Source organism: Leptinotarsa decemlineata, unplaced genomic scaffold, assembly GCF_025532065.1.
Source record: "Leptinotarsa decemlineata unplaced genomic scaffold, Ldec_3_MD MMD2_tig00026307_RagTag_RagTag, whole genome shotgun sequence".
Taxonomy (NCBI): Eukaryota; Metazoa; Arthropoda; class Insecta; order Coleoptera; family Chrysomelidae; genus Leptinotarsa; species Leptinotarsa decemlineata.
This window is the reverse complement of record NW_027412681.1, coordinates 1632562-1660387: the sequence shown is the minus strand read 5'-3', so window position 1 is coordinate 1660387 and position 27826 is coordinate 1632562. Positions and strand designations below refer to the sequence as shown.

The following is a 27826-nucleotide window of genomic DNA, read 5'->3' as shown; positions in this document are numbered from 1 at the left end:
TTCTAATTATTCGCAAAAAATGTATAATTGACCAACCTTATAAGATCCAGCAGTGTATCCTGCGTAAGCACGTGCCTTGTCACCTTCTCGGTCTCGTCGCCACTCCAAGGCGTGCCTCCTACTCCCGGCCGAATAGTCACTACCAAAATCATCCCCAGGATAACCGCGCACACCGTCGTTGCCGAGTAGTAGGCTATAGATCGGATGGCGATCTTCTTCGACAGACTCAAGTCCAAGGAACCGATGGCTTGGATCACCGACGACATCAGCAGTGGAATGATGAGGCACTTCAGCATCCTCAGGAAGATCTCTCCGGGGAACGCCAGGTACATAACCTCTCTTTTACTCCAGTGGCCCCCGGTGGTGGCTCTCAGGACGATGCCCGTGATGGTGCCCCCCACGACGCCTATGATGGTGAGGATGGTGAGCAGATTTCGTCGAATGAAGGATTTTTTTTCTTTCGCCATGATTTTTTGTTTGTCCTGGAGGAGAAAGAATATATTCGAATGTATTGCTAGAAATATTGGGGACGGAATTTCAAACGTATTGTCAAATATGGAGAATATTCATGGAATAATTCAAATTCTTTCAAGCAAATACATGAATTGAAAGATGTGTCAACCTCTACTTCAATATTCTGAAACAAAAACACTCATTGATATTTTGAGTTAACAGACATCAACATTGATACGACTACAGAATATAGAAATATACAACCGTCTCCAAAAACGCAACGTTGCACGGATGCGTATTAAGCATTTTACCTTAGTACGGTGACCCGAGCAAGGTTGCAACCTCGGCATATATATAAATTTTTATAAATATTGAGGGAGGTCAAGATCAAACAACAGAAAGTATTGAGTATTCAGTGTTCATTGATTACTCTTCAGAAACGGTTGCAGAGCATTTGTGAAATGCAGTACATCAATATTCCAAGTTTATAGACATCAAAATTGATACGACTACACCATATAGAAATATAAAACTATCTACCTTACCTTAGTTCGGTCAGTTGAGCAAAGTTGCTCTGGTGACCGTACTGAATCTTTATAAATATTGAGGGAGGTCAAGATCACAAACAGAAAGTATTGAGTATTCAGTATTTATTGATCACTCTTCAGAAACGGTTGCAGAACATTTGTAGAATGCAGGACATCCCCTTTTCTTCGATCCTGCTGGGTAGCAGTATACTGTGACTTTTTGGTGATTCTTTTATATATTTTTTCAACTATTTCTGCATCCTACATCCAATTTCAGATTAACTTTGTTCAGATAATACTATTTCTATTCTGAACCGTTTTCGAGATAAACTGTTTCAAACGGAAACTGACGTGGTTTTCTTGCTCGTTTTTTTAAATTCATCACTCATTTTGGATATTCAACATTTTTTTTATACTTAGTGATATTTCTTTTTGATCCAGTTTTTTAACTGTTTCAGATCAGTCAATTCGAAATTGGTATGTACCTACCTTAGAAAAAGTTACAATTTGTATACATTGAGGTATTGGTCTCTAACGTACAACAGTACACATCAATATTTTTTAATATTGTGCTTCGGAAAAATAAATAAACCAATTATTTAACGTCAGACTTTCGTTGGTGGTTTTGACTGATTGTGATAGCTACCAATTATAATAGAATAATGTCAAGATTAGGTTACAGTAATGAAGATTTCTTGAATTTATTAATAATGGTGAGTGCAATAGAATTGCAAGTAGAACATGCCGAGTATTTCATGAAAGATATCCACAACTTCCGAAGCCGAATAATAATGTGATAAATCGACTACCAAAAAACTGTAGGTTGAATGGAACCTTCCGTCCAAAAATCATTCGTAAGAAGGCTATAGTGGATGATGATGACAATGGTATAACAGTTTTAGGATACTTTCATGTATTTCCAAATGTTTCTCTGCACGAGGCTGAAAGGGAGATAGGTATACCCTACGTGACAATTTGTCGAATTTTTGAAAGAGACTGATTTACCTCGTAGAGTGGAATTCTTTGAATGGTTACTTGTCAAGACTCAAGAGGATGAACATTTCCTTGACAATATAATATGGTTAGATGAGGCCAAGTTCACAAAAAATGTAGGGCGCCAGAAAATCCCCATGTTGTCCGCCAAAGGGGTTTTCAAGAAAGATGGCAATTCAATGTATTTTGTGCCTTAAAGAATGAGTCAATTTTTTATATCGAGTTTTATGATGATAATTTGAATGCATCAAAATATGATGTTTACTGAGGAATGGAATTCAAATGATTTTAAATAATAGACCAGGAAGAGAACGTGTATGGTACCAAATGGATGGTGCTCCACCCCATAATTCTCATTCAGTCAGCGAAGCTTTAACCGAAATCTTCGAAGACAGATGGATTGGTAATAGTGGACCTTTCCGTTGGCCTCCTAGAACACCAGATGGCAATCCATTAGATTATTTCGTGTGGAGTTTCATTAAAAATATGGTTTACTCTACTCCAATAAGAACAATGGAAGATATGAAATCGAGAGTTACAACTGCTTTCAATAGTTTGACTCCAGACTTGATCAGAAGCGCTACACATGACAATCTTTTGAAGAGATTACATGCTTGTTTAAGTAGAGGTGTAGATGTATTTGAACATATTCTGAAATACACTTACGATTAAATTAACTCATTAATTTATGGGTTTATTATTTTCAGTTCGTGTTTCAGCGTTAGTAAAACTATTGTTTGAAAAAACTTTCATTAGATGGTTGAGGAGTATTTTGATAATTATCTTTTCATTGTTTTATCTGTAAGTAATTGAGAAACATCAAACGAAATCTGATTTACAAAAATGAGTGATGAACGAGGAAACCATGTCAATTTCCTTTTGAAACAGTTTATCTCGAAAACGGTTCAAAATAGGAATAGTATTATCTGAACAAAGTTAATCTAAAATTGGATGTAGAGCTCAAAAATGTTGAAATATACAGGGTGTTCCGTTTGAAAAAATTGAGTTCCACTCATTTTTTCATGAGATCAAAGTATCTGCATTTTTTGAAGACCCTGTATGAGGCAAATGAAAATATGACTCGGAGTGAAGATCCTCATAGTATCACTCCACTCCATTTCAAATTTGATCGTTTTAGTGCAAGAGAGTTCAAGATTATCAGCATTTATAACGGCTAATTAACGCTCATCATGAAAAGCCCTGTATATATGTTTCCTATTTAGTGTGGGTCCTCTTCCCCAATACGTCTAAGAATGGCAATTCGTTGTGGACTTCCTTCTCCATTGTGGAAGTGATGGAACGACTCACGTTGTTGATGTGTGACTGTTTGGCTTATGCTCAGATGTTTTATTCTATAATGTGGCACGAAATACAACTGCACACTTTGTACACAGCCAATAGCTATTTCCATGTCAGCTTGCGTCAAATACGTACTAGTAGCAACACAATTCCATCAAGCGGTGATCAGAAGCAGACTGTTTGACTTTATTTCAAAATGTCAAAATGTAAAAACCCATTCAACCTGGAGAAGTAATCATCAATGTCTTCAATGAATCTACAACTATCAACGCCAGTCTCAATTATTCGAATACTTCCAACTAGTTGGAATAGTCATAACATGCAACATCATTATCCATTACTCAATTATTTTGGCAACTCTCCAAGTTCCAATTCAATCTAATAACCCAACAAAACGATTTCATTACGTAGTTTTTGATATATGATCAGGTGAAAACTGTTTGGCTCATGTTCAGATATTTCATTCTATAATGCAGCATGAAATACAACTGTTCACTTCGTACACAAGCAATTGCTGTTTTCATGGTAGCGATTTTGTCCATTTCAGCTTACCGATTTTCATTTAGCCGGTTTGATTTTATCTATTATGTAAGACTGTCAACACGACGCCGCTTCCTCTAAATCGTTCAAAGGCCTGTCAAACTCACTTGCGTTTCCTTCATCAACGCTAACTTGTTGTTCATCAGTTCAGGCGGTTGGGGCGTCCTGGTTTTGTCACTCGTTCTTTGAAAAGCTGAAAAGACGTTCGTCAAACGTGGGAGATAACGAGCAGAGATTCAATTATGACTAGAACTTGAGAGTTTCTGAAAATTCAATTGCAACTCCAATTTCACCTCTAATTTTTGCTCTTCTCATTCTCCTCAAAGTTTAGTTCTAGAGTCAATATCACTCAAAATTATAAAGTATTATAACAATATCAAATCACAAAACATCAAAATGAAATGGGTATTTTCGAACAAACTGGGGATTATTTTGGAGAATTATTTTGGGACGAGAAAATCTCCAGAAAATCAATGAGTTCGTTCCGAAATACCTATCTTATTGTGATATTCCGTGATTTGATATTATTGAATATAAAGTTTTCCTTACAATACAGTATAATTTTGAGTACTTTTCGGTATTAACAAGAAATAAAAATAACTTTGCACCATAAACTTTGAAATTATTTTACTCTTCAAAAAAATTGAACGTGGTTAACAGCATAGTTGTGTTATTCGTTATATTACAGGCTTTTAGAATGGACCATCGTATATAGGATGCTGTCTATTTATCGATTTAGCAATTTTTTTTCGTAGTCCCCATTTATAAAAAATTGAAAAAAAATAAAACTTCGCTCGGATGGCGATGACTTCAAATCTGGATGTATGTTTTGATGCTGAACAACTTTTTTAAATAACATTTCCCGAGATTTCTCAAAATAAGAGAACTTTACTCTTGTCTAAAAATAAAATTTTTGAAGGCTCCTCGTATATTACGTGTGTTTTACTGTATTTTGTTGGTGCAAGTTTAGTTTTAGGAGATGCACGAACTTTTATCAAGAATAACATTTTGTCGAAAAAGTTTCCCGTATGATGCATATTTTGGGGATGACACTGTATGACTTTTAACTAATATTTGACTCGCATATTAACTATATTGCAAAAAGAGTTAACAAAGCTCTTGGATTTCTGATCAGGACCTCACGACTTCAGAAATACTAACTCTGTACACTTTACCTGGCTCATGTAAAAAGTCAGCCCCTGTATATCTTGTATATTGAGAATCTATACAATGCAAATTCTATATCAATAGAATATTCTTTGATAATCTCAAAGATCCATTACAAATTGAAATACACATCATTGGCAGATAGATGTCAAATAGCTGATATTAAGTTTAAATATGAAATAATAAATAATTCTTTCGACAAAAGCTCTATATTGAACCAACTCTTAATTAATGTATCTCTGTATAATAACAGAGTAACGTATTCATGCCAAACAAATCACTGTTATTTCCACATCATCATTTGTGAAAACTCTCTTTGGGTTTGTCTCGTTCTGTATTCCGCTGAAAATAAATACGGCCACACCGGTGTCTCGTCAATACCGTGAAAGTAATGAACGTGCAGGCCCTGCACCTGGTTTCAGGCACCTCTATATCTATAAAGTGATGAATGTAGCCGTTACTACGTGGAAGGAAATCATAATGAAGAAAATAGAAAGGAAACTTTCTGTGTTTCACCACTTTTATTTGTAACTAAGGTTACTTCAGTTTTGTCCTATACGGACATTTTCAAACTTATACAATAAACTGTATATTGTAGTTCTTACCGTTTCCGAGATGGCAATAACGGAATCAACATAGAAACGGCCTTTATTTATTGTTGTAGATCATGCCCGAAAGAAAGTAACGCCGGTCGCCACTGGTAACCATAAACCAAACGTGACGTAGCTAAGAGCGCGGGAATGCCCAATGTTCCCTGCCGCTCAAGAAGCAGCGAGAATCATGCTACCGATGTCGATGGAACTTCGTTGGAATTTCTACGATGTTCGATTACGATATTTAAACGCTAGCGGCGGGCATATCGACACGGTCAAGTATACAGTCAATTGGAAGATACAGTGCGATACGCCAAGTGATCAAGTAAGGCGATAGACATTTAAACAATAGTTGAAGTTTAATTGAAGTGTTTGTTGTATTTAAAATGAAATAAAGTTAAGTTCGATTATTCAGTGTAGTCAATTATTGATCAACCACGGGGAAAACGTAAAAATATGAAACACCTTAATTTTTTCGAAATACAAATATCAACAAAAGAAATCAAACAATTGAACACCCACACTCTCTTCAATTTTCCAAGAGTTCAATTAAGTTGCCAACCGAAGGCTAATGCCACCACGTTTAAATTCCATTGTGTAATATTGAGGTTCAAACAGTTGTTTGGATAATCAATTTACATTTAAGTAATCACTTTGCAGATGTCAGGCAGTATATTATCACTCAATTATTTATTGCCACCCACAATCAACTTGAGGACGTTATCTGAAAGGTACAAATTGGCAAACAAACACTTCATAGAATTCAAGATCGGTGTTTCAAGAGCTTCTCCTTATTTTTTCAGATGAGAGGAGAAAGAGAACAGATAAATTAGTCCTCAATAATTCCCCAGTAGTGTTCAGAAGAATAACATCATTGAACATAGGTAACCTAACCTCACTGCTGTATTATACAGCGTGACTCACGGTCGATGGTAGGTTAGACGTTTCTGGAAAACGCAAAGCACGATTTTTCTGAAAATTTCACCTCTCACATTTCCTTACCTGTTTTATCGATCTAAATCATTTTCAGCATTGCGGCGTTGCCACTTCCACTGCTACCTAAATCCAAATTCTAAAAAAAATAATTTTCCTAGAAGAAGCGACTTTATTGAGAAAACTTGACGATTTAGGTATAGGGACATGATATATCATCTTGAAGCATTTTTTACCATCTTTCAATTTACCGAGTAATATATAGGGGGTTTCATTTGAAAAAATGAACTTTCGACTACTTTTATGCACAATGGAAATAATAGTAATTTTATCACGCCCTGTACGATATGGAGTCGATTTCTTGGTGTTATTTGAATATTTCGAGTTCATCCAAACTATCATCAAAATATCAACTTTTCATGAATTAAGAGTACTGATGTACTTAATTTCAATTAAGACTATGTTTTGGACCATATTTAGCACAATTTATTTTTTATCTCGAAAACAGATAGAGATAGGTATAGAGCATTATCAACAAAAAAGTATCAAAATACCAGAGCGATTCCAAAAATGTATTAATATACGGGGTTTTCCATTTAAAAAAATAAAGTTGCTAGGACTTTTTGATGGAAGTGGCAACGCCGCAATGGTGAAAATATTTTAGATCGATAGAACAGGTGAGGAAATGTGAGAGGTGAAATTTTCAGAAAAATCATGCTTTGCGTTTTCCAGAAACGTCTAACCTACCATCGACCGTGAGTCACGCTGTATAGAATAGAACGGCTCGCTTCTATCACAATTTTCAAAATCATTTATTACGTATTTTAAGTCATGTTCTATTGCTTTTCATTGCCTTAGAGTCTTGTTGAAGTTTAAAGAACACTTTAGAGCGTTTCTAGATACATTAGAATCATGTTTACGCCATTCATAACGTTTGTAACTTTTTAAGGTTTGAAAAATTGAAAATCCAACTGCATTAAATCATGTTCTGTTTCTCAATATTCAATAATTTTGCCTATCAAATTTTCAAAACTGGTGTGAAAAGATGTAGAGCATTAGAATTGATTTCAAATTTTCTCTGAATCGCATATAGGGATTTTTCTGAACTTACATTTCATATAGAACAATCCAGAATATAGTACAGTCAATGATGTATATTCTCATGTATAATTTTGTTAAACATCATCAATATTCAAGAACATTTGGATGATGATTCTACTTACTCTCTACTTTCAAGTTGACCTTGAATCGATAGGGTTGGTCGTACTTTAAGGGTGGATGGCCATTCCCGTAGGAGAAAAAGTTTCGTTGAAAATGTGGCGATTTATCAATTCTGGTCAACTTTTGTTATATTGACATTTTTCTGGAAGTCAACTCATGGAAAAATAGCCATGCAAAGCTCCACCAAGTAAATGAAAAACCTCCATTATTTTTTTTTTCACTTTAGTTTGCGCTGGTCAGGCCCTATCCCCCGAAGCCCCGAAACATTCGGGAGGGCACGCCAGCATTATCAAGTAATGACGACTCCCCACACCGTGAGGTAAGTGATCACTGGGCCCAAGAATCATGTGGCCTGAGTAAGCGCAGTGAGCCAAGAATGACAGCGTTCTGCATCTGTGCGGCTAAGATTCCATTCAGGCTTATTAGCTTGTATGAACCTGAGGGTGGGAAACGAATAGTTCCAATAAATTCGGCACTTCTCGTTCCCTACAACGGATTCAATATCCCCCGGAGCGTAGGGCAACACCTGGTAAGCCATGATGAACCCCTCAGTTTTCGACTTCAGCCCACTCGACCTGAGGAAAGCGAAAGTCAGGCGCTTTGATAAGGCAAGGTCTTCAATGTTATTGAAGAAGGCTCCATGCACTGGCTTATCGTTGTGTTTCCGCAGAAGTGAGGTGATCTCTGCGGCTTTTATATGAGCTTTTTGCTGAATGGGTTCCCAAACGGGTTCCAACTCGGTGACAGAGTTGTAGTCACCTCGTTCAGTGTCGAAAACTAAACCGAGTTCATCAGCTGCTCGGGCAGCTGCCCTAAGGAGAAATCCTCCAATTCCTGCTCTCACATGGTTACGGACCATTCAGAGGAGGGGATCCGAACTCCTGACGACTTTACAGGCTATATCCAGTACCATTCTGTCATGTAGACACTCCAAACTCAAAAGTCCTCTGCCTCCCTGTTGTCGGGGGAAGTACAACCCTGGGACGGACGATTTGGGATACAAACTCCTATAGAGATGCATCATTTTTCGGGTCTTTACGTCGAGTTGATACAGCTTCTCCCGAGTCCACTTCACTACTCCAAACGAATAGAGTAAGATTGGAACGGCAAGAATATTTGTTGCAGCAACTTTGTTCATCCTCGACAGTTCCGATGACCAGATCTGTCGAATTTTGTGCTGATACTTGCGGCACTGCTGTTACCTCTTGTGAGTGGCGTTGTTCCACCCCGAGGTGGAAGTCTCTCCGTCATCCAGATGGTATTGGAAACTTCCATCTACGAGCTGCACATCCTCTCCGTAGTCCCCGCATAGTCCTCTTTTAAGATGGACCATTGCACATTTGTCTATCCCGAATTTCATACCGATAGCATTATTATTAATATTGCCAAGATTGCGTTGGTCGGGCCGTACACCCGATACATTCGGGGAGGCGCGCCAGCCACTTCCCATACCGTCGCGTAAGTGATCATGGAGTCCGAAACTCATGTGCCCTGAGCAAGTGCAGTTATTCAATATTCTTATGCCTCTTTTGAATGCATCACTAGTGAATACAAATATCACTACAATAACGTAAATAATGACTCGAAGTGATAGTGAACAGGGCTCTGAAATGAGTGGGAGACAACAAAAACAACGCTCTCTTTAAAAATAAAACTTGGCAACGGATCACATTCTTTGATTTTCTTTATATTTACTTGAACGAAAGAGTGAGTTATATGACAGGCAATCTGGTGTAACTTTTGTTCCCACATACATCATTTTGTGGCAATTTTGTAGTTTTTCCACCACGAACAACGAACTTTTTCAATATTTCACATTCGGGATGCTGTGAGTTGTAGTAATTTATGACTCTGGAGAAAATATAAACAAGGATTTCTGGTTCAATGATAATGCAGGTCCAAACTTCTTGGCAAATACCTTCAGCGTTGACTTTTTATATTTAGAAAATGAAAAAGAAATTATTGAATGTTTACTACAAGCAATTATGAATTTCAAATTTGTTCTTAAAAAATTGAGTGATAAATTAGAATATACAGAATAGTATATCAACAAAATAGTATATCAAGAAAAAATATCAATATTCTGATTGAACGTTGGAAAAAAGGACAATAATTGGCAAAAACATAACAATCCTCGCTGACTGCAGAAAGCCCTATTAGCCTTGAACAGACGTGTTACCTCAGGGCTAGTACTCTGGGCGACCTTGGAAAGCTGGCGCCTAAGAAATATCTGGCGAATACCAGAAAAAATCTAAGCTTAACAGTAGGATTTCTGACAGGCAACTGTCAACCAAGGAAATACCTCCATAATATGGGGCTAATGGACAGACCTCTATGCAGGATGTGTGAATAGGAAGATGAGACTGTCAGACATATCCTATGCGAGTGTGCGGAGTTATCGTCAATAAGACAGTGTGTGTTCGTCGAGGCTTGGCCTATACCTGCCGATATAAAGGAGATGTCTCCCAATGACCTGTCTACCTTTCTGGAAAGGACAGGATGGACGATGACCTAGGAGGACAACTCCTCGGGATACAGATACAGGGAAGGACAATAATTATACTTCTTAATACATTCATTGTTGAAATTTAATAAAAACTTGTTGGTGGGTTACGATGGCAAAATCATTGGCTTTGGGTTTGTGGTTTATGGTGAGCAATATAATTATTTTGAATTTGGTTACATATTTAGGCAAAAGCGCTTTACGAAACGAATGAAATATAACATGATTCAAAGACAAAGAAGTAAAGATACTTGAACTTCGTAACACTGGAGTTTTGAATGAATCCACTGGGCGTTTGGAGAATAGCACAAGAACCTGTTGAGCAGAGTTGGTTTACACAACACAGCGTCCGCTGAGAGGTCAATAAATATCAACATCAATTGCACAATATTTCTTGTTAAATAAACAAGACAAAACATGGATGAATCGAAACATAAGCGATACATCTACTGCTACTAACTTATGACATATGTCAGAGAAAGTAACTAAATCAGTATTGCAACCATACAAAAAAATTCTTGATTATGAAATGGATAGAAAATGTAGTTGAACCCTCTGAATTGAGTGAAGTTTCATCAGCAGCATTCAGTAGCAAAACTTCAAAAAAATTTCAATCCATCAAAGAAGTTTACTGGTAATAAAAACTCTGCAAAGTGCTACCGATGTGGAAAACCAGGTCATCTCAAAATCAACTGTTGGTACAGGAACGATCGAAATAATCCAAAAAGGGGAGTAAATCAAGTGAAATCTGCGGAAGAGTCTGTCACTTTTATAGTGGATGCGTCCAGCTGTGAAATAAATGAGAAAGACAATCAGATAAGTTGGGTAATAGATTCTGGCGCAACAAAACATATGGTCAATAATGACACCTATTTCAGTAATGTAAGTAAATTGAATACTATCTTGAAAATAAATGTAGCAAGCTAGTCAGAAAGGTAATATTACAGTGAAACTGAATAAAACTGACCAAACAGCTATCATTAAAGATGTTATTGTATGTTGAAAATCTAAGAAACAATTTATTGTCTCGACAAAAATTGGAAAAAGCTGGTTATGAGGTTATATTTAGTGAGGGAGAAGTTAATATTTTTAAAGGGAGAAAACTTCTTGCTAGTGTTAAAAGACATAATGGATTGTATATTATAAATTTCGATATAATAGGTGAAACAGAAGCAAATGTAAGTAGTACCAATAAAATGTTTGATCTTTGGCACAAGAGACTGGGTCATATGTGTAATAAAAATTTAACTATTTTGTTGAAGGACTAAATATTCAAGAAAGTGAATTTAACAATAAAATATGACAAAAAAGAGATCTGTCAAACCTTCAGATCTTGTTCACACAGATATCTGTGTGAACAATAATAAAAAATATTTTCTTCCTTTTTTAGATGGTCATACACATTTTAGCATGGTATATCTGCTTGAAAGTAAAAGTGAAGTTTTCCATTATTCCAAAGAATTTGAAGCCATCGTTACAAATAAATTTGATTATAATATCAAAGCCATTTTATGTAATAACGGTGGTGAATATTGTTCTCGTGAGTTTACAGGTTTCGGTAGGGCGAAAGGAATACAAATTCATTATACTGTAGCTTATAATCCGGAAATGAATGGCTGTGCAGAGAGACTGAACCGAACCCTTATTGAGAAAGGAAGGGCTATGTTACTAGAAGTTAAGTTACCTAAAACTTTCTGGGGCGAAGCTGTACTTTGTGCTGCCTACCTCATAAATAGAAGTCCTTCAAATTCTTTAAACAGTGCTTATACTTCTGCTGAATTGTTTTATGATGAAAAACCTGATTTAAGGAATCTGAAGATATTTGGCTGTTTGACATACAACCATATACCCAAAGAAAAGCAGAAAGGAAAGTTTGATCCGAAAGGAAAGGTACATGGTTGGATATGCGACTAATGGATTCAGGCTATGTATGGGACCCTGAGGAAAAAACTATTGTTATTGGTAGGAATATAGTATTTGACGAATGTAAAAATATCAGTCACCTAAATTCAGGTATAACCTTGATTGAAAGCAAGAAACTGAACAGAATCAGGAAAACAAAATAGAGTCGGAAGTTAAAATTGAAGTTCAAAATGATTTGTTTCCAGAAGAAACTTAGATTTTGAAGAAAACAATGAAGATACTAGAACTAGAAGCGTAAGAAGAATCAGAAAACCACAGTATCTAAACGAATTTCTGAATGAAGAAAAATCGAACACTTCAGCATTGAATGCTGAAGCTTTTATGGATGATGAAAAAGCTAAATGCAGACCTGATCACAACTTATGGAAATACGCTATGATGGAATGAGACATGGACTTTAGTTGATGAGTCACCTGAAGTTAAATTGATATCATGTAAATGGGTTTTTTTGTTTGAAGAAAAATGCAAATGGAGACATAGAAAAATATAAAGCCAGGCTTGTTGCCAAGGGATTTATGTAAAAAGAAGGCTTTGATTATCATGAAACATGATAATCTAGCACCTGTTGCCAGATTAACCACTATTCGGTGTTTATTGGCTGTTGATAATTTTAAAAGTAGGTATGGATATCCAACAAATGGATATAAAATCTGCGTTTTTACATGGTACAATCAAAGAAGACATATACATGGGGCAAGCGAGATTACGAACTCGTCCTCGAGTCATATAGGTAAGTGCAATTCCAAGTGATTCTTGGAAATGGCTGCAAAGCAGGAGCCGAAACGTCGAAAAGATGAAAATTACAGACGCGGTTCTACCGGGATAACAGTATGTCATATATACTACACCACATATACAGGGTGGGGCACCAAAAACGAAACAGATCGAATATCTTCAAAACACATGTGTTCTTAAAAAAATGCAAAAACACGTCGATTTTTAATCCAAGGGGGACATCTTCCTATCATTACCTCGACTGGCATACCTCTTCCCCCACCCCTCGGTGACTATCACCCAAACAATTTGAATAGGGAAAGTTGTAAATGTGACACATCGTTAGAAAGGTAATTTCATAAGGAATTCAGCCGTATCAATTTCAGATACCTAACTTTCGATTTTGGCGCCTTCGTGCGGGAAAAAAACTGTTCCGTATTCCAAATTATGAAATTCGGTGGAGTTTTTCTAGGGGAAAAACAAGATGGCGGCTTCACAATGGCGGACAAGATTTGCTATTATGGTCCGATTTGATTCAAAATTGATAAGTGGTGGTTTGCAGGGTCGGAAATTATGAATTGTTCTTCAATGCAAAAAATCAAGATGGTGGCTTCAAAATGGCGGACGAAATTTGTAATTATGGTTCGATTTAACCCGACACCGAAAACGAATTCTTCAAAACACATGGGTTGTGAACATAATGCATAAACACGTCAAATTTAAATCTAAGGGGGACAAATATTATCGTTACCTCAACTGTCATACTCCTCTCCCCACCCCTTGGTCACTCATACAATCTGATTAGGGAAAGTAATAAGTGTGACACAGCATTGAAAATGTAATTCCATGAGGAATTCAGACATGTGAGTGTTCGCTACTTAACTTTTCATTTTGGCGCTCTATTGCAGGAAAAACATGTTTCGTTTTTCAATTCACATTTTATTTGAAAGGTAATGTGAACAATTCACTAAAAAAGAACAAAAATTGAAAAAATTACATAATCTAATCATCGCAAACTACTTAAGATGCTCAAAGTGTTTGCCATGAACTGCCATAAATGAGTATAAGTTATTCTCGAAACGCCATCTGTCGTTTTTCAGCATTTCTGAAGTTATTTGATGACATTCGTACCTTTGGAATAACAATTGATTTACTACGCCTATGTACTGTTATAATAAAAAACCTTTTGTTTCACTGCTTATTTGTGTCATTTTCTTGACAGTAGTACGTCAGGTACATTAACGAGTGAAATAAAAAACGGTTTATTCTATTCAGGATAGGGTAGAAATAATTTAATGTTATTTCAGAACACATGTGTTTTGAAGATATTCGATGTGTTTCGTTTTCGGTGCCTCACCCTGTATACTACACTAAAATGATACTATTTGATTTTTTTATCAAATAGTATACTTTCTGAGATTCATCACTGACTGTTCTGTAACTAGTAAATAGAAACATTAAAGGTGCTCTAACTAATATTCCTATTTTCTGATGAATTACTATAAAATACATTTATTATATCAACAAATTGTAAGTGATATAGAAAAGCGGTTTGTGTCAATATTGAGTATGTTGAATAGCAATTTCAAGAAAATAAATCACTTGCTGACTTGTTCACATAATACTGTTATGAATGTATCATTCTTACTAATAAAATCGGAGTATAAATTATCCTTTCAGGCAAGCCAACTCGTCTGTATTTATAGCACCATTATAACGATGTCAAAATAAGTTTTCTGAAACGAGATTTTATCTATTAGTGAAATATGTATACGCATATTCGACAAATGATATATATCGTGCCAAAATATGTCAAATTCAATTACTCCGTATACTTATTTTATTTTCATTGATTTCTCTTTGTTATTGTGTAATCTTCCGATAACACCAATTTGAATAGAAAACAATTTCTATGAATGGAGAAAATTACCTTGTGGTTCGATTTTTCAAAATTGTTTATATAGGGCCTTCCAACGGTCGTAGACAACGACATGTTTTCGCTGAATAGGATCTGGAGCAGTTGAAAACTGACCCTAATTCTCATCGAAGAATCGTCTTCAGCGATGAGGTTCATTTCTGGATGAATGGTTACGTGAATAAACGAAATTGTCAAATTTAGGACTATATGAATCCAAATGAGGTCCAAGAGCGTCACATTCGCTGGCGCTGGCATCAATGTGCACAAGTCTATATGTAGTCCATCCAGCCTCTATATAGGGTGTTCCTTAAACACATGCTAATATTTAAGGAGGTAATTCTTAGACCCATTTTAAGGAAAAAACGTCCTATGGACGTATGTCCTAAACGCCTTAACTTTTGAGATACAGGATGGCAAAGTTTTCAAAAATAATCAGTTTTTTAATAATAACTGAGATAATTTTGTAAACATCTTTGGCATATTTGGTACATATGTTCCATTTCTCAAGGCGCATTTTCTGATGTACAATTTTCATAATTTTCTCTGCCAGTGGCGTACGTACGAGTTTTGAAATGTATATTTTTGGCGAAAAAAAAACTACGCCACTGCTTTATCTTGAATTAAAAATTCTTTTTAAAATCTCCATACATTTTTGAGCACATTTGATCTGCTGGGTTTTCTTTGTCCGACGCATGGTTTTCGCTCAAAAAATTAAAAATCGCTTTACTTAAGGATAAATTCCTTAAAAATCTGATGCGGTATCGTGCATCGACTGAAAGCAAACTAAGAGATCAGATTTGTTGCAAAATAATTGAGGATCTAAAAGGTATTTATTTGTTGTCAGATGCACTGTTCTCAATTAAAATTACGTCATAACGCAGCATCGCTTAATAATTTTTGAAAACATAAATTTAGTTATCCTGGAATAAATGACGTGTAGCAGAATTTATTTACTGCACCTCTTGGAAATATGGAGTTTGTCGATATGTGATTTCTTTTAAAGATTAAAAGCAGAAAAAACAGCGTACCCACCATAGCAATAAAAAACGAATTATCTGTATGTACAAACGTCAGTAGCTAATATTGATGTTGGTTTAAAGTAAGGTGTTGGTGTTAAAAACTGTCACAGCGCGTTTTGATTGATTTTGAAGTGTTATTGAAGTTATTTTGGTAGTCCGCTGTTTTTCTGAATATCAGTAAATATGGTAAATTATACGAATACGGAAATGGCGCGAATGCATTACGTATATGGCCTTGCCGATGGTAATGCAACAGAAGCCAGGCGCATTTATCAGGAAAGATATCCTAATCGTGCCTTAACAGATAGCCGAACCTTTTCAAATATTCATCGTCGACTTGGGGAAACTGGTAGTTTCAAGAAAGGGACTCCGGAAGGTAGACCTCGTGTAGTAAGAACTCCTGAAATTGAGGAAGCGGTGCTGCAAGAAATTGGGGAACATCCTGAGACGAGTACGAGGAAGATCGCTAGAACTCTGGATATTTGTCATCAGATTGTTTGGCGTATTTTGGTTGATTTTTTTATCCCCATACCATATTTCAAGAGTGCAGGCATTACTCCCTAGAGATTTTCCACAGCGTGTGAACTTCAGTCAGTGGTATCTACAAAGTATTGCACTAAATCCGCAGTTTGAGACACAAATTTTGTTCACAGACCAAGCAAATTTTTCTCGGAATGCCATTCAAAATTTATATAACAATCATGTGTGGGCTGAAGAAAATCCCCATGCAATAACCGAAACCCATTTCCAACACCAATATTTGGTTAATGTATGGGCAGGAATTATAGGTGATCATCTAATAGGCCCATTTTTTCTACCAGGACGCCTTGATGGTCGTTCTTATTTACACTTTCTCGAAGAAGACTTACCTGGGTTATTGGAAGATGTGCCACTTGCGTTAAGGAATCGAATATGGTACATGCACGATGGCGCCCCTGCTCATTTCAGTGTAATTGTCCGAAACCATTTAAATACAGTTTATCCTAATCGTTGGATAGGTCGCGGAGGACCTCAGCAATGGCCAGCAAGATCCCCCGATCTCAACAGTTTAGATTTTTTTTATGGGGTCACCTTAAAACTCTTGTGTATAAAACTCCCGTTAATACTTTAGAAGATTTAAGAGAGCGAATAGTTGCCTCGTGTGAAACTATACGAAATACGCCGGGAATATTTGAACGGGTGCGTAATTCCATGCGTAGAAGGGCGGAAGCATGCATACTTAGTGCAGGTGGCCACTTCCAACAATTTTTATAATCAGTTTTGGTATTATTACTAATTAACAAATTTGTGCTATTCGTTTAGACTTACTGTCACAAAATAAAATAAAACTCGTTTTTGTGAAAAATTTATTTTTTTGCAGATTATGTTTTCAAATATTATTAGGGAATTGGTAATGCGTTATGAAGCAATTTTCAGATTCTCATTCATTTTAGAATTGATCTAATTTCTTAATTTGCTTTCTGTCGATTTTTATTTTTTTGAGTGAAAATCATGCGTCAGACAAAGAAATACCAGGAGATCAAATTTTCTCAAAAATAAATGAGGATTTTGAAAATGATTTTATTTTGAAAAGAAAGCATTGGCGTAGAAGTACGCCTTGAGGCATGGAACATATGTACCAAATATGCCAAAGATGTCTACAAAATTATCTCAGTTATTATTAAAAAACTGATTATTTTTGAAAACTTTGCCACCCTGTATCTCAAAAGTTAAGGCGTTTAGGACATACGTCCATTGGAAGTTTTTTTCTTAAAATGGGTCTAAGAATTACCTCCTTAAATATTAGCATGTGTTCAAGGAACACCCTGTATACAGTACAGTACAGCCTCTCTCTGCTAGTACAGACCGGATAAATTCGTCCTCAGCTAGGCCTCAAGTCTTGCGTCCACCTCATTCTTTCATCGTCTCAACTGTATATCAAGCACTCTTCAAGATGCTGCTGACTCCTTCTCAACCCTGTATATCACTTTCCGCAGTCTGTCATGAAGACAACCATCGGCATTTTTTCTATTTTTCTATTTTCGCCTAGCGTCGCCCGTAGTATTGCCAAAGGGAGAGACAACATCACAGGAAATGTTTAATAAAAATAATTTATCAATGAAATTGAAGTAGTAACGATCCACTAATACAGGGCACCGTGCTATCGCATTACATTCGCCATAAACTATCAGATAATTTCACGATTTTTCTTCTCCGTAAGGTCTACCGGATGATTCGAAAATTGCCCTCTAAAATTAGATCATATTCAAATTAGTCTCGATTTATATGTGCGTCTACTGACTCAAGCAATGAGGATACAAAAGTTTTTTCCTTCCTGATGAGCTTGGAATTGTAGTCGGTTTGGCGGGATTTGTTTGTTTTGTCTAGGCCCACGCTGACATACCTCCATTATTGAAATTATAAATTATTATGGTCTCTTTCTCGGAGGTCTTCAATTTGATATGGTATATCCTTGGTATAAAAATCCTGCATAAATTGCTAAACAACAATATTAACAGTACGGTTCTTTTACCAGAAATCAATTTCTCAGTACCAAGAAGTGAAAGTCAACACAATCTGAAGCGTGATGCGAAGCATCACGCATAAATGTTATGATACGATCACCATTGAATTTTATGTGCAGTCGCTTCAATAAAATCTGTGAACATTGCGATATTTATTTCTACTTTCTGAATGCCTTGGTATCTTGTATCCGCAATACTATAAACAACATTTGTGTCAGTACTGCTACATTGCATAATTTGTAACTTTTTGTGTTATATACTCAATTTTTCATTCCTCCTTTGAAATTCTACGTATACGAAATTTCATATATACTTTGTTTTAGCATTTACTTTTATACATTTCTATACAGGGTGTAACTGAATAAGTGTAAAACAATTAAGGAGGTGATTCCTCATCGAAAAAAAGATAGGATCTTTCATATAAAGAAACTTCATTGGAGCATTCCTTGTTAAGATACAGCCCCTTAAAGAGGGTACATAAAATTTGTATAACAATTTTTTTCACAAGCACTGAAAAAGTAACAATATTGAAATCAACCTAACGTTTTTTACTACCAAAAAGACACTTAACCAGTAATTTATTTGGTTTACCCCATGGTTGTAAGGGGTGGAACACGCAACCCCTAAAATTTATTCCCACTGTAACTTTTTGTCTTATTAATTATTTACCATTTAAAAATTTATTTCCTAGGGCCTGTTTCATTCTAAAAAAAAAATGTCTCCTGGGTTTTTTGTCCAAAATAAACCAGTTCGCAGCGAAAAATTATTTTGGGAACAACTACAGAGATACATCGTCATAAATGCGAACTGGATTTATTGTTATTTTGTAGTTGTACCTGCATTAAACGATTAAAGGGTAATGAACAAAACCAATTTATCAATAACAAAACACAAAACATGTATAAATCTTTGGGAAAGAAAGTTTTTGGCTTTCTACTACTCCATCAGTTTGTGTCTGAAAGTTACTTCTTTGCATTATCTACACATCCATGTATAGAGTTACTTATTTTGAAATTGATTACTTCCTTCCTTTCCTTGGAAGATTCCCTCATCTTTTTTGTATCAAGATGGAGTAGTAGAAATCCAAAAACTTTCTTTCCCAAAAATTAATCACTCCTAAAAATATAACCCCTTCAATTCAAATGTAGAAATCATAGTAAATGTTCAATATGTCTTCCTGGAGTCTCTCTGAATACCCTGCAGGCATCGATGATGCGGTTTCTTAAGTCCTCTACATCGCGAACAGGAGTACGATAAACCAAATGCTCTAAATGGCCCCAAATAGAGAAATTGAGAGGATTGAGATCCGGGGATCGAGCGGGCCAGTTCTGTGGTCCTCCTCGACCTATCCACTGATTTACACTGATCCACTGCTACTTAACTAAAATGTGCGGGAGCCCCATCATGCATAAAAAACATATCCCTTCTGACGCCCAAAGGAACTTCCTGCAGCAGTACTTCTCTTAAAAATTGAACGTATGCCTCACCAATTGAAAATCATCACCAATAACTCCGAGCCACACGTTAAGAGAAAACTGTTCTTGATGGTTACTTTCGACAATAGCGTGAGGGTTTTCATCAGCCCATGTGTGGTAATTATGAAAATGAATAATCTTGTTTCGAGAAAAACTACAGTAGTCTGTGAATTCTATCGTCTCCAGAAAGTCACAATTTCTTCTCATCATTTCCAGCATCCAATTGTAAAATTCAAGACCGTTCGGAAAGTCTCGCAGTAACAGTGCCTGTACTCGTTGCAGATGGTAAGGGTATAAGAGAGTTAAATTCGAAATACCGTCATATGATCAATATTTAGCTGGAAAGCAATCTTTCTAGTACTGGTAGTAGGTTGTTCTTCAATCAAATTAAGTACTGCTTCCTCAAGCTGTGGTGTTCGTATTTCTCGATGGCGACCACAATCCTGCGTCCTTTTATCGAAGGAACGATATGTATTCTCGTAATCGTTGATGAAGTCGAGCAAATATTCTATGTGAAGGATGCTGCCGTTGAGGATACATTTCAGCATATTTTCTAGAAGCTTCTAACCCATTCCACTGCGACAGACCGTAAACGTAATGCATATCAGCCATTTCCTCATTTGTGCATGCAATTTTAATAACAAGTGGATTATTAAAGTAACAAATTAAGAACAGAACAACAGCACACAATTAGTATTGATTCAATTTCGAAAATTCACAAACTGACAGCATCATACCAATTTAATTGTCACTACTAGATAGATTAGTTTCGTAATTTAGCATTTATGACGATCTATATCTGTAGTTGTTCCTAAAATAATTTTTCGCTGCGATCCGGAAGAGCTAAGTCAAAAAAAATGCCAAATTCGATGAAATGTCGAATTCTCGCTATTTTCTTTGATTGCTGTGGCGGAGTGCATCAAAAGTTCTTGTCATATAGTCATACGGTCAAGAAGCTCCTGCCAAAAAGTTTCGAGGAAACATTTAGCTACTGAAGCAGCTGGCAAAACTGCACCAGCTACGGAAGGTGTTAAGAATCCTGATACTGTTGTTTTCTGAGAAATCCGACATTTTCAGAAAAGTGCCGAACTATTAATTAAAAAATTACTCTTTCAACGTTCAGTTCGAAAAATTGCTTGTTTATAAGTATCAGGCCTCAGCCACCGTAGTCACCAGATTTGGTCCCAAGCGACTTTTCCTGTTCCAAATATTAAAGAGACTTATGAAAGAACGGCGTTTTGCGATGATTGAGGAGATAAAAACCAAATCGCTAAAAAAACTAAACGACGTACCAAAAAATGCATATTCAATATGCTACGAGGATTGAAAAAAACGCTGGCACGAGTGTATTATATCTAAAAGGGACTACTTCGAAGGGGACAAGACAGAAATTGATGAAAAAGTAAATATTTTTGAGAAAAATGAAAATTCACCCTATTTTTTGAATAGACAGCCTATTGTTTTATGGAGAGTGATGGATCTATCAGATTGTTATCATAATCATCGATTTCCAGCATATCCAGGTGTTTACTGAAATTTTTATCAGACAAAGGAATATTCACTAGTCTGTGGATCATGCTGTTGGATGCTGATGAATGTTTGAAAGAACTATGAATAATAATATCCATATTAGACGGTTTTCGAAAAATAAAAAAAATGTGCATATTATTGAAATTTGTTATCGTCAAATCCAGAAAAGCAATTGAGTAATTTTCTTCCATTCCTATAGTGAATATGAAGGAAGGGTGCAGATAATTGATGAAATTCAAGAATTCATACCACTATCGATTTGTTCCTATTGAACATGCTAAAATGTCATCAACACATCTATGCCAATGAAGAGAACTCACAACAAGCCGGTGCTGTGTATTTTCTGTTCCAAATCGTCCATGAAAATTTCTGCCAGCAGGGAACTTCGTGAGTTTCTCATTAAGATAGATAGATAGATTTATTGATCCTTTTTGCTACATAATGTGTAGATGGGATAAGTCATAATTGTATATGTATGCATACATATAAACATACAAAGGTATAAACAAACATACAAATGAAGTCCAAATAAGATGTGGTACAAATACATTATTTAAATATAAATAGAAAAAATATGAATCACCAGTTTGCTTAGAAACAATAAACAAGAAGAGGTAACAAGGACATTTTGAAATAAAGTTTTCAAAAAAAAATACGATCGCTCATTGCTTACTTCAAGTGTAAATTCGTCTACTGTGTAAAAACCCTTTTCTGATGAAATTATTGATATTGGGTTGTACAATATCAGGCAATCTATTGGAGTATGATGTGAATGGTAAGTAATTCGTTTTATCGAAGATAATTGTGAGTTTGTTTTTTCAAAACCAACTTTCGATTGCTCGAAAATCTTCTTCTACACATAAGTTGAGTTTTTTCCAGGTAGATTCTGTGTATAGGATGGCAAGGTCGTTCGCAAAGCTCAAGACCTTACCTGTTGTATAAAAAAAGCAGCAGTTCGTTCAAGTAAATTGTGATACCTTGAGGTATCCCAAGGCCCACATCTTCCGTATTATTCATTGAAAACTTTCATTAAATTAATTGTTTCTCATCGCTTTTCAAGATGAGTTATGATAAAAATGATTAAAGCATATACTTTCTCAACAAGTTAAATAGCAAATATTTCAAACCGATATGTATTATTTTGTTTTAATTTCAAATTTTATGAAAAACTTTCATGAAGAAGGCACTTAACGCCGTCATTTTTTGTTACAGAATAAATTTCATATCATTCAGTGTTCAGAAAGCAAGTTGACAATCGATTATGAAAGAAATATACAGAGTGTCTCAATTTGGGAAAATACCTTTTTTTTAATTAATCCAAAACACGATTTTCAACTGTTGTTAGTGCGGAGTTGATCAGCGGAAAAACAACACGATTCTTCTAATTTAATCAAAGCAGTTAGCAATAATATTGACTTGAGTTTGGTCACACTATATAACCTTCGCTATAACCCTCGTAAGTTGATATTATATGCAACACAGAAAGAATAGCCTAGGGGTAAAAAAACACATAAAAACCCCTTCATCTCCACAATTATTGAATCTCCCAGTATGAACGTACAAACAAACAGAAAATTCGTGTGTTTATTGAGGTAAAAACTTCAAAGCTTCAGTCCAAAAACGTCACGCGAAACACAAAATTAAAAGTGAACGACCCTTTCCGGACTGGAAAGCATTCGTCCGATCCCCGGTCAAAGCACATTCATCTCCTAAATCCTCTCCCAACCTGCTCTTTCGAATTTTTCTGGGACACGAAGGGATTTCGAAATTAAATTCGAAATAAGCCATCAGAAGGGATTCTACCACTTCACCGGACACCGTAATTGTTTAAAGGAATACCCAATTCTGGACGATTCAATCGATTAGAGATTAGAGTGCTTTGGAGTGGGTTGCAGATACTCATCAGTGTTTAACTGGGAGTCACTCATCTGGAGTACTTTTGGTTGGGACAGTTGACAGGTCGGGAATTGATTGGCAGACAGTGGAGATTGATTGGTAGCAGCAGTCTTTGATGCTTTGTTTGGAAATGGAGTGGAGTTGATGTGTTGGAATATGCAAAGAAATATGGTGGGGTTTTTTAAATTTGAATAAAACAAAGTTTGTGTGAGACATCTTCGAATTTTTCATTCGTTTGAAAGGCCTTGTCGAAGTTCGAAAGTCCCTGTTGGAAAACCCTATATTTTCTCTGAAAACTGCCCAATTCATGAAAAAAAATCTGCATACACCTCGCCTCAGCATCAAAAAATATTGGAAAACTGTATCATAATGAACTGACAAAAACACGTCTCTCTGTTTTTCTCAATGGAAGCGGCTTTGCTCCTACACATTTGCATTCACAAACTGAAAACAAATAACCACTGAAAGTTCAAGATAGATATCCAGCGGATATTGTGACGAAAATATATGAAAATTTTGCTTGATAAATGGGAAAACGCTACTCTATAAACTCGTCTGTGTGCGGATTAGCTTGAAATGAATGCGAATGGAGTCGAGTTAATGATGGGAGAGCTGAATTGCTCGTTTGGAAGATATACTTGGAGAAATACATTTCAATGAAGCGAAATGAGGCCATCATTTTCTTGTAGAATTCATTTCCACTGAATTCAATATTAACAGAACAGTTCAAGAAAAAATGAGGGATGTACTTCAGAAATAGTATTTTTGTTAGACTACTGAATACTTTACTCTCACGAGGAAATTCAAACTGATGATCGAGTTTTACAAAACAAATTGTGGAGTAATTGTTACGATATACCTATAATTGACTCCATTGAAACAAACAAAAAGCAGATGAAAAAAACAGCTGCCAATGCAATGAGTGAAAAACTCAAATTAGATGCTGACAATCCGCCCATTCATCATCCTCTTTCAGGTATGTGCGTATATCATTATATTAATCACTTTATTTTTATATTTCATTAATGACTAAATCATGTTAATTGTATCATTGTTTTTGATGATGAATAAAAATGATTCATCATTATTATTATCATTATTCGATGTTACATTGGTTTTCTACTAGTGATAATAATAATGAAATTCCAGAAATATTGCGTTGCTACATTTTGAAATTTTTTCTTGTCGTTTTTCTTTCACTCTCTATTCCACCATGAAATATTAATTTTCATTATCATAGAGACCTGCAGAATTTAATTCTACAGATGGATATTTTTTGAATTCATTATTTATTTTTTCAGAACATATTTTTATTAACAACTTGCGATGATTTTACGGTTCAACACAAACAAATCTAAGTGTTTCAGTAAGGCAAATTGATTCAATTCATTCAAATTTATTAAAAACAATATGTATAAAAACCTCCAGTATCGGCTGGATCGTAACTATATAAGTCATTCTTGTCCAAAAATGTTGTATTGGCCAAACTGGGAGTACCTGTTCCTACAGATGCTAGAGTTTGAGGAAAACGCACATATATCGAGTAGACAGGCATCCCCTACATTCAATGTTGGCCATACATCGATAGTAAACATATCAAAAGAAAATAAAATGCATTCCTATAAAATGACACCTACTCAGGAGCTCATGGAAGGCGATTTTGATATAAGAACTTATTTTTGTGAGCAAATGATGGACATGTTGGATAACAATATCATCCAATTAGAAGACGTTATGTTTTCTGATGAATGTACTTTGTTTTTTAACGGTCATGCTAATCGGCAAAATTGCCGCTACTGGTCGACGGAAAATCCTCACTGGATGAGAGAAAAACATACGCAATACCCTCAAAAGGTCAATGTTTGGCCAGGGATTGTAGGAAACCATATCATTGGATCCAGGAAACCCTCAAGTTCCAGTGAATACGATATGGTTTCAGCAGGATGGAGCACCACCACATTACCAAGTTAATGTCCGGCAATACCTCGATACAACATTTTCCAATCTGTGGATAAGGAGGCGAGGATCGATTGAATGGCCAGCGCGATCACCTGATCTTTCATCATTAGATTTTTTATGGGGATATGTAAAGAGCAATATGTACAAAACTGAATCTTCTGATTTGAATGACTTGAAACAACGAATAACGTTTGCGATTAGGTCGGTCACGCTTGCTATGTTGAATAATGTTAGTTTTATTTGAGATTAGGATGTTGCCAAGACGTTCGCGGTGAACATTTTGAACATTTACTTCGTTAACATCTATAGATATATATATATATATATATATATATATATATATATATATATGTAAACAATAAAAATTTCCTAAAAAATATTTCATACACCGACGAAGCCACTTTCACTACAAATGAGGTACTGTCATCACAGAATTGTCGCTATTGGGGCAGCGGATAATCCTAACTGTAAAAGCCAGTATTCCCAAAAAATCAACGTCTGGTGTGGGATATTGAACGAACGAACTATTGGTTTTTTCTTTTTTGAGGAAAACATTAATGCGCAGAGGTTTCTAGAATTTTTAAACACAGATTTTTGGGATGCTATTCACGAGCTGCCAATCAATGAACGATCAAATTTAATTGTCCAGTTAGATGGGTGTTCAGTTCATTATGCCAGAGCTGTAAGGCAATGGCTTAGCGAACATTTTCCAAACCGATGGATAGGCCGTGGTAGTCCGTTTATAGAGTGGCCACCCAGATCTCCAGACCTCACAGTTTTGGACTTTTTTCTCTGGGGACTTCTCACACAAAAGGTTTACAAAAACCGCTCAGGAGATAGAAATGAACTTTGTGCAAGAATTTGACAGGTATGTGCAGATATTAGCCCTCAAGAACTAAGGAACGTAATCAGAAACATTCGTAAGCGCTACGACACATGTATCGAAATACGTGGTGGATTATTAAAGGCTACTAGAATATGAGTTAGAATTAATTGTTGCACTGATTCAAAACATTTCAATAATTAGTTATTAGTTACGTTTATTGAAATTTTTTGCTTCATTGTTAGTTGAATTGTGTGAATGTAATTCCGTTATTTTCATTAAAAATATTTACGCAATTTGTTTTTTTTTCATCTGGCGGCACTTTATTGTTGAAATCATAAAAAATTATATATTGTGAGCTGTGTGAGTTTTCGAATTTTTGAGTTGCCATAACTTTGTTAATAGTGAATATTTTTCCATGAAATTTTGGTTACACCTATGTAGAGGCACTCTGAATCCAGTGGCGTAGTGATTTTTTCAATAAAAAAATCGCTAATAAAAAATCCCGATTTTCGACTAAGAAAAAATATCGTAGTATGCCCTGAAACTTTATTAAACATTTCAAATTTTGTCCCAAGGTAGACCTTTTAGTACTTAACATTTAAAAAAAAAAATTGAAATCGATTTACATATATATATATATATATGTATATATATGAGTGGAAATATATATATATATATATATATATATATATATATATATATATATATATATATATATATATATATATATATTTCCACTCAAAAAATTGGGGGTTGTACCTGTCATTCAAGGGGGTTGAAGGTAGAGGTGGAATTTTTACGTTGAAGAATGTCAAATTATAGTTTACATTTGATGTGTTTCAGGTTTTTTTTAAATATGTACAGTAACCGAAAAATGAATTCATTCCATTTGGCTTTTACACACTGTATATAGAAGATAGTTTGAATGAGAAAATTGAGATTTCTAACAAAATATTGAATTGTCCATCTTGTGCCAAACAAATTAAAATATGTGATGAAATTATGGAATCAACTCTTCAAGAAATATCCAACGTTTCCGATCAGCAGCAACATGAAACATCTTCAGGAATTTATGTTGGAAGTAATTATTCAAACTTCAAAATCAATTATTTTTACAATAAATAATTTTTTTTATGATGAATAATCAATTGTTAATTGACTCTGTTGACAATAAATCCTTCAAAAAGTAATATATCGTGTTTATTTTGTGAATTATTTCGAGGTGAAAAAATTAAACAAGTACGCATCAATAGAGATGCACAAATGCCAAGTTTTTTCGACAGTTGTACAAAACGGGATTTTTCGGATGGGTATACAGATCGGTATACAGATAGCTATGTTCATCCAACCACAGACCATTTCCAGTAATACCCCTATTTCTGCACGGAAACTCATCTCTCCTGATGAAGCACAACAGGACGAAACACTCACCATTCAACAGGTAGCCACGGAAGTTATCCTAGTCGCAGCGCTCGTCACTCACAGAGATGCCACACGCGCGAAATGCTAAACTCTCAAAGCGCTGCCCGCAAACTGATTCTGTGCGATATTCGGGACGATAATTGCATTCCCACCGGATCTCGCGAATAGGCAGAGACGAACTGGGGGAAGGACGTCTCTTCCACGGCCATTTATACGGCAGCTTTTCCCTGGCCGGGTCGGACAGCGTTCAAGGAAATGGTAATTAGTGGCTCGGTTTTTGGGAGTTCGTCTGACGAAGAAGTTTGCATCTTGTTTTTCGATCAGGACAAATATTCCTTAGGGAATACTCGAGACACCAGCAGTCAGGCTGGCTTTTCCAGGTTTCCCATTGTTATCCGGGGAAATTAGGCC

General features: G+C 35.7%; 1 protein-coding gene across 1 annotated transcript in view; it reads right to left on the bottom strand.

Annotated features, from left to right (window-relative positions):
* The window catches only part of LOC111514214 (Excitatory amino acid transporter 1), a 59750-nt gene extending 32145 nt beyond the window's left edge, over positions 1-27605 (bottom strand). Inside the window, exons 1-2 of the mRNA XM_074180833.1 lie at positions 27425-27605; positions 37-482 (exon numbers count right to left, since the gene is read on the bottom strand). Coding sequence (XP_074036934.1) covers positions 37-482; positions 27425-27427 — 449 coding nt within the window. The 5' untranslated portion in view covers positions 27428-27605. The remainder of the gene's footprint in view (positions 1-36; positions 483-27424) is intronic.
* Between the last annotated feature and the right edge of the window lie 221 nt (positions 27606-27826).